This window comes from Nematolebias whitei, chromosome 1 (genome assembly GCF_014905685.2).
Source record: "Nematolebias whitei isolate Nwh7 chromosome 1, NemWhi1, whole genome shotgun sequence".
In the NCBI taxonomy this organism is placed as follows: Eukaryota; Metazoa; Chordata; class Actinopteri; order Cyprinodontiformes; family Rivulidae; genus Nematolebias; species Nematolebias whitei.
In genome coordinates, this window is record NC_056498.1 from 43,197,971 (window position 1) to 43,205,702 (window position 7,732).

A 7,732-nucleotide genomic window follows, 5' to 3' on the forward strand; every position below is an offset into this window, starting at 1 on the left:
GCCTGTGCACGTCGTCTGTCCTGTCCGTGCACGTCGTCTGTCCTGTCCGTGCACGTCGTCTGTCCTGTCCGTGCACGTCGTCTGTCCTGCCTGTGCACGTCGTCTGTCCTGTCTGTGCACGTCGTCTGTCCTGTCTGTGCACGTCGTCTGTCCTGTCCGTGCACGTTGTCTGTCCTGTCCGTGCACGTTGTCTGTCCTGTCCGTGCACGTTGTCTGTCCTGTCCGTGCACATTACTTTGGCCAGCCCGTGTTAGATGACAGCAGTGTTTCCTCTACCATCATACAAGCGGGGTGCCCCACCCCGTCCACAGAACTGAGCACCCCACCTACCGAACTGAACCTGCCCCCCCCACCTCCCCACCCGCCGGCTCTGACGTAGCACTAAGCTAGCACTAAGCTAGCGGTGCGAAACACAGGCTCTTGAGCTAAAAGCTAAAGGCAGAGCTCACATTGCCTCTTCTCTCAAGCTGACCCCCCCCCCCCCCCCCGCTCCAAAACTGTTGGTTCAAGCTGCGTTCAGACAAGTCCCCGTCCCCCCGTCAACATAAACCATGGATGAGATGAGCACCCCTCCATGACAGTTAACCAGGGGAACACTGACAGATGTACCGTGTTGTGAGCAGAACCTGAACCAGGTCCTCGCTTCATGTTGGTGTAGGAAAAGTTGCTGCTGAAAACTGGGTTGAATTCCAACACCCCCCCCCCCCCAAGAGCCCATTTATCTTAAAACACCAGTAAACCAGCGGCCCGGTTGAGTCGGAGCAGAGCTTGTAGTTCCTGTTTCTGTAAAAACGTAAATATTTTCATGTAGTTGAGACTTTTGGACTCTGAGCCGTGTCTGTGATCAGCTGTTTATCTTTACACACGAGGGAGGCAGAACCCAGGACGGGTCGGGGCTGGTTCTGAAGTTGGGGTCAAACTGAGGTGAACAGCACAGAGGGAGCTGTTCTCAGGCTGACAGGATGCTATGGACAGGAGGAGGAGACCCAAGCGGGTTCACAGAACCATCAGGGCCACGTATTTTTATTATGATCCGTTTATAACTTGATAAAACTCTGAACACGGAGTAAACACAATCCTTGTTCCCAGATTATATTATTTATAATCTGTAATCTGGACAAGTCAGGATTATATTTTATTATACATTATTATTTATAATGGTATTCTAAACCGTACCGGATCGGTCGAGGCCCGGGTTAACAAAGACCACCACCGGTGCTGTTGACAAACGGTGTCGGTGGAAATTGTGCTAGTGTTAGTTGAAGACCACGAGGAGGGAAACATGTCAGGAGACGATTCAGTTCAGTTTATTTATAAAGCACCAAATCACAACAAGTTGTCTCAGGGACTTTACAGGAACATTCACATAAAAGCCAGTTAGTAAAGTTCTCTATCTAAGGAATCCAGCAGACAAGATGAATCTTGGCTTCGTTGCAGTCTCCCATCCTGAGCAAGCACAGTGGAGACAGTGGGAAGAAAAACTCCCTTTAACAGGAAGAAACCTCCAGCAGAACCAGCTCAGGACAAGAGACCATCTGCTCTGACCGGCTGGTTGAGAGGACAGGAAGGAGAGACAGACCAACACAGAATGGTAGGTCCAGGTATAGGTCCATGTCCAGATGTAGGTCCAGGTATACGTCCAGGTCCAGATATACGTCCAGGTCCAGATATAGGTCCATGTCCAGATGTAGGTCCAGGTATAGGTCCAGGTCCAGATATAGGTCCAGGTCCAGATAAAGGTCCAAGTCCAGATAAAGGTCCAGGTCCAGATATAAGTCCAGGTCCAGATATAGGTCCAGGTCCAGATATAAGTCCAGGTCCAGATATAAGTCCAGGTCCAGATATAGGTCCAGGTCCAGATATACGTCCAGGTCCAGATATAGGTCCAGGTATATGTCCAGGTCCAGATATAGGTCCAGGTGTACCTGAAAGACAAAAAAAACATGTTAAGGATAGAAAAAATAATTACAAATACAAAACAGGTTGAGCAGAGTAAGTAAAGACAGTAGCAGAGAGAAAAGTGTGGTCAGTTTGTCCTCCAGCAGTCTTTTAAGTCTATAGCAGCAGAACTAAGGGACAGCTCAGGAAACCCAAGCCGACCCTAACTATAGGATATATCAAAAAGGAAAGTCTTAATCCCAGTTTTAAAACTGGACAATGTGTCAGCCTCACAGACAGAAACTGGAAGTTGGTTCCACAAGAGAGGAGCCTGAGAACTGAAAGATCTTCCTCCCATTCTGTTTTTGTAAACTCTAGGAACCACAAGTAAACCTGCAGTCTGAGAGTGAAGTGCTCTGTTGGGAAAATATGGAACAATAAGATCTGTAATATAAGATGGAGCTAGGTTGTTGAGAGCTTTGTAGGTTAGAAGTAAGATTTTGAATTCTATTCTGGATTTGACAGGGAGCCAATGGAGAGAAGCTAAAACTGGAGAGATATGATCTCTCCCAGTAACTCCAGTTCAGACTCTGGCAGCAGCATTTTGGATCAACTGAAGACGTTTTAAAGAAGTATTTGGACACCCAGATAATAAACCATTGCAATAGTCCAGTCTAGACGTGACAAATGCATGGACCAGTTTTTCTGCATCATCTTTAGATCAGATGTTTCTAATGTTAGTGATATTACGCAGGTGGAAGAAGGAGGTTCTAGTAACGTTTTTAATGTGGGGGATAAAAGACATGTCCTGATCAAAAATAACACCAAGATTTTTAACATTACAGCTGGAGGACAGATTAATGCATCTAAGGAGGGAGAAAGACTGAAACATTCATTCCTAAGGTGCTCAGGTCCAAAAACCAAAACCTCAGTCTTGTCTGTTCAACAGGAGAAAATTAAGGGTCATCCAGGTTTTTATGTCTTTAAGACATGCTTGTAGTCTAAGTAGCTGATTGGATTCATTGGGTTTAATGGACAAATATAATTGTGTCATCAGCATAACAATGAAAATTTATCCCATGTTGTTTAATAACTTTACCTAATGGAAGCATATATAAAGTAAAGAGTATTGGTCCAAGCACTGAGCCCTGAGGAACTCCATGACTAACTTTGTTGTATGAAGATTTATTATTTACATTTACAAACTGGAATCTATCAGATAGATATGATTTAAACCATTTTAGAGCTGTTCCTGTAATCCCAACATCATATTCAAGCCTCTGTAGTAAAATATTGTGATCAACTGGATCAAATGCAGCACTGAGGTCTAACAGGACCAGTAGAGACACAAGTCCATTGTCTGAGGCCATGAGAAAATCATTAGTTACTTTTACTAGTGCTGTTTCTGTGCTATGATGAGCTCTAAACCCTGACTGAAACTCTTCAAACAGATTATTTCTTTGTAGAGAAAGAGACAGAGGGAGAAGAGGACAGTGACAAATGTAGGACTGAGGGTTGCAGCTCTAAATGTGGGGACAATGACAGGCAAAGGTAGAGAGCTGGCTGACATGATGCTGAGAAGGAAGGTAGATGTTTTATGTGTCCAAGAGACCAAGTGGAAGGGCAGCAAGGCTCGCAGCATTGGAGCAGGGTTCAACCTGTTTTACCATGGTGTGGATAGAAAGAGAAATGAAGTAGGGCTGTTCCTGAAGGAGGAGTTGGTAAAGAATGTAGTAGAGGTGAAAAGAGTGTCAGATAGGGTGATGTGCCTGAAGGTAAAAGTAGAAGGTCTGATGCTAAACATCATCAGCGGTTATGCTCCACAGGTTTTATGTTATGTGGAGAAGAAAGATACATTTTGTAAAGATCTGGATGAAGTGATAGAGAGTATTCCCAGGGAGGAGAGAGTGGTGATGGGAGCAGACCTGAATGCACATGTTGGTGAAGGAAACAGAGAATGAGGAAGTGATGGGTAGGTTTGGTGTCAAGGAAAGAAACCAGGAAGGACAGATGGTGGTGGATTTTAGCAAGATAATGGAAATGGCTGTAGTCATCACCTATTTCCATAAGAGGGAGGAGCATAGAGTGACCTATAAGAGTGGAGGAAGGAGTATGCAGGTCGACTACATTCTGTGTAGAAGAGGAAACCTGAGGGAGATTGGAGACTGTAAGGTTGTGGCAGGGGAGAGCGTGGCCAGACAGCATCGGATGGTTGTGTGTAGAATGACTGTTGTTGTGAAGAAGAGAAAAAGAGGTGCAGGACTTCAAGGACTTGGGGTCCACTGTCCAGGAACATGGGGAATGTGGTAAAGAGGTGAAGAAGAGAGTCCAGGCAGGATGGAGTGTTGGAGAAAAGTTTCAGGATTGATTTGTGACAAAAGGGTGTCAGCAAAGGTCAAAGGAAAAGTTTACAAGACAGTGGTGAGACCAGCTATGTTGTATGGTCTGGAGACAGAGACATGGACAAAAAGACAGGAGACAGAACTGGAAGTGTCAGAAATGAAGATGGTGAGGTTCTCCTTAGGAGAGACAAGGATGGAGAAGATCAGGAATGAGATGATCAGAGGTACAGCACAGGTTGAACAACTGGGAGATAAAGTTAGAGAGGACACACTGAGATGGTTTGGACATGTCCAGAGGAGGAACAGTGGTTTGGACATTTCCAGAGGAGGGATGGTGTTTGGACATGTCTAGAGGAGGGACAGTGGTTTGGACATGTCCAGAGGAGGGACAGTGGGTATATTGGTAGAAGGATGTTAGAAATGCAGCTGCAGGAAAAAGACAAAGAGGAGACATATGGATGCAGTTAGAGAGGACATGGAGGTGGTTGGAGAGAGGACAGAGTGAGGACAGAGGACACAGAGGACTGAGCGAGATGGAGGAGGACTCTCTGTGGAAGCCCCTGAAGAGGGAAAAGCCAAAATAAGAATATTAACAATCTGTACTGTGGATGAGTCAGGATTATAATCTGAAGGTTTATTTATTGTGTGCAGGAGTGGAAGGAGGAGCCGTCAGAGTCAGCGGGGCCAGAGGTTTCCCTCCATCTCACGACTACAAGGTGAAACATCAGCAGAACCTCATGGCCTCATCCTGTCAGACTGTAGTCCTGATGTCCTCCTGTCCACCTTCGTCCTCCAGGTGTGCGCCACCTACATGGACGGTTTCAGAGCGACGGCGGTGTGTCCTGTCGGGGGCCCGAGGGCAGCAGAGAAGTCCAGGAGAACAGCAGACAGCATCATCAAACGGTGTGAGGACCAGCACTCAGTCCTCCTATTCTCGTCTTCGTGTCCCGGTGGGCTCTGTGAGGTCTAATCCCAGTTCTGTTGTTTCATGAAGAACCAAACGGATGTTTCACCAGCTCGGACTGGACGACTTCAATGCCGTCAACGTCCAGGTGCTCGGAGCTGAAGACACTTACGGACCCAACGCCCGCTGCAAGGTAAGAACTGAACACTGGTTCAGAGGCTGGTTTTTCTCTGGGACCTGTTGGTCATCCAGTCCTGGTTTCTGCTGCAGGACTTCTGCTCATAATGTAACAGTGTACAGGTCGAGATCAGAGGTTTCTGTCCTCATCAAGGACATGAATGTCTCACATGTGTCCATGCACCCCATGGCATCCAGAGCCCCGCCCTCTTTTAAAGTGTGGAGTTTTGGTTCTGTGATTCTCATTGAGATAAGTTTTAATTAAACATCAAAGCTTGCAGCGTCACTTAAGGTTCTGGAAAACAGTTTCTGCAGTCACTGTTCACGACATTAAAAATACAACAACACATGTGACTGGTTAATTTCTGCAGAGAGCAAAAGTATGAGCCGCGCTCAGTCCTGACCACTAACAGGAAGTCTTCAGACCTTGTCAAATTAAGAGACATTCTAGAACCTTCAGAATCACTTTTCAACACATTCAGGTGAGCGTATGTAAATATTTGAGCCTGTTTGTATAATTTAGACCCTGGATCAGAGAAAGTCCTCGATAAATTCAGACAATTTAAAAACCACTGCCGTTAAAAAACGGTTTTTAAGAACCGTTAAAGACCAAAAGGACCATAAAGTTCATGTCAGTCAAGAACGGATAGAAACGTTGGACTGTAAATGTTTTTGTGCTGTTTGGTTTAAAGAAGTCTTTCAGTGTGTTTAGGGTCCACATTCTTCTTGTTTAAACCTGGACCATTTCCCTGCATCCAGTCCCAGAGACGGGTCCAGGTTTGAGATCAACCTGTTCCATCTGTGCTCCCCCTGTCAGCCTTTTCTCTTCCATTCGACACAGATGCTCTACTCCTGCTGCTCCTCATCTAACCTCAGGGATCTCTTCACAGAACCGGGTCAGAGGTCCACTGTCAGGCCTCTGTTTGTTACCTTTCTCCTTTTGTTCTCCTCCTGAACCTCCTGCTCAACAGATATGACACCACCTCTGTTCCAGAGTCCACCTCTGTTTCAGAGTCTACCTCAGTCCACCTCTGCTCCAGAGTCCACCTCTGTTCCAGAGTCTACCTCAGTCCACCTCTGTTCCAGAGTCCACCTCAGTCCACCTCTGTTCCAGAGTCCATTTCGGTTTCTGAGTCTACCTCTGTTTCTGAGTCCACCTCTGTTCCAGAGTCCACCTGTTTCCAAATCCAAGCCAAGGAAATGGAAGCGTTCACCAGACACTAACTCGGTCGATAACATCAAGTTCACCAGAGAGGATGCAAACGACAACAAACTGCCTTTTTTGGACTGTTTGGTTCAGATGGAGAGAGAGGACAGCCTCAACATTGAAGTTTACAGAAAACCAACCCACACAGACCAGTATCTTCTGTTTGACTCCCACCATCCACTGGACCACAAACTCTGTCATCAGAACTTTACAACATCGGGCCGAATGCATCCCCACGAAGACAGAAGGGAAGGAAAAGGAACTGAAACACGTTCAAGAAGCTCTTCAAACATGTGGATATCCTAACTGGGCTTTTGTCAAGTCAGCGAGGAAATCTACAAAACACACCAATAAACAGAAAAAGGAGAACAACAGACATAAAAACATTGTCATCCCTTATGTTGCTGGAGTATCAGAGAAATTCAGAAGGATCTTCAACAAACACAACATCCCAGTACATTTCAAACCCAGCAGGACTCTCAGACAGAGGCTGGTCCACCCTAAAGACAAGACACCCATACACAAACAGAGTGGTGTAGTGTATGTGGTCCAGTGCAGCGAGGACTGTCCAGACCTCTACATTGGAGAAACTAAACAGCCTCTTCACAGACGCATGGCTCAACACAGGAGAGCCACCTCCTCTGGACAAAATTCAGCTGTTCACCTCCACCTCACAGATAAGGGACACTCTTTTGAGGACCAAAATGTGCACATTTTGGACCGAGAACACAGATGGTTTGAGAGGGAGGTGAAGGAAGCAATTTATGTAAAAAGAGAAAAGCCGTCTCTTAACAGAGGAGGAGGCCTCAGATTTCCACTTTCAAAAACCTATAATGCAACTTTAAGACAGATTCCCAGCCGGTTTTCACACCTGATGGAAACAAAGGGGCCTCGTCTGTGAATTAGAGGAACAAAAGACTCTTACTGTTAAGTTTGTTTAGGTGTGAACTGCCAATCTACATATGTGTGTGTGTCTTATCTCACTCAGCCTTATAACCTGAATCTCTCACTCTCTGCTCTTTGAATTGAGAAAGCTCCTCGGATGAGGAGCGAAACGTCTTCTGTTACAAATAAAGTCCAGTTGTTTTTGTATTGAACGCTTTTTGAATTCTTCATGTCCTGGATGACTGAGAATCTTCACCAGCATGAGTCCACCTCTGTTCCAGAGTCCACCTCGGTTTCTGAGTCCACCTCTGTTCCAGAGTCCACCTCTGTTTCTGAGTC

The 7,732-nt window shown here is 45.9% G+C and overlaps 1 protein-coding gene across 1 annotated transcript in view; it reads left to right on the forward strand.

Annotated features, from left to right (window-relative positions):
* Window positions 1-7,732, forward strand: part of LOC119419435 — a gene marked incomplete at its 3' end in the record, with an annotated part of 25,929 nt that overhangs the window by 11,863 nt on the left and 6,334 nt on the right. The window contains 3 exon segments of the mRNA XM_037686776.1: window positions 4,872-4,936; window positions 5,017-5,123; window positions 5,215-5,317. Coding sequence (XP_037542704.1) covers window positions 4,872-4,936; window positions 5,017-5,123; window positions 5,215-5,317 — 275 coding nt within the window.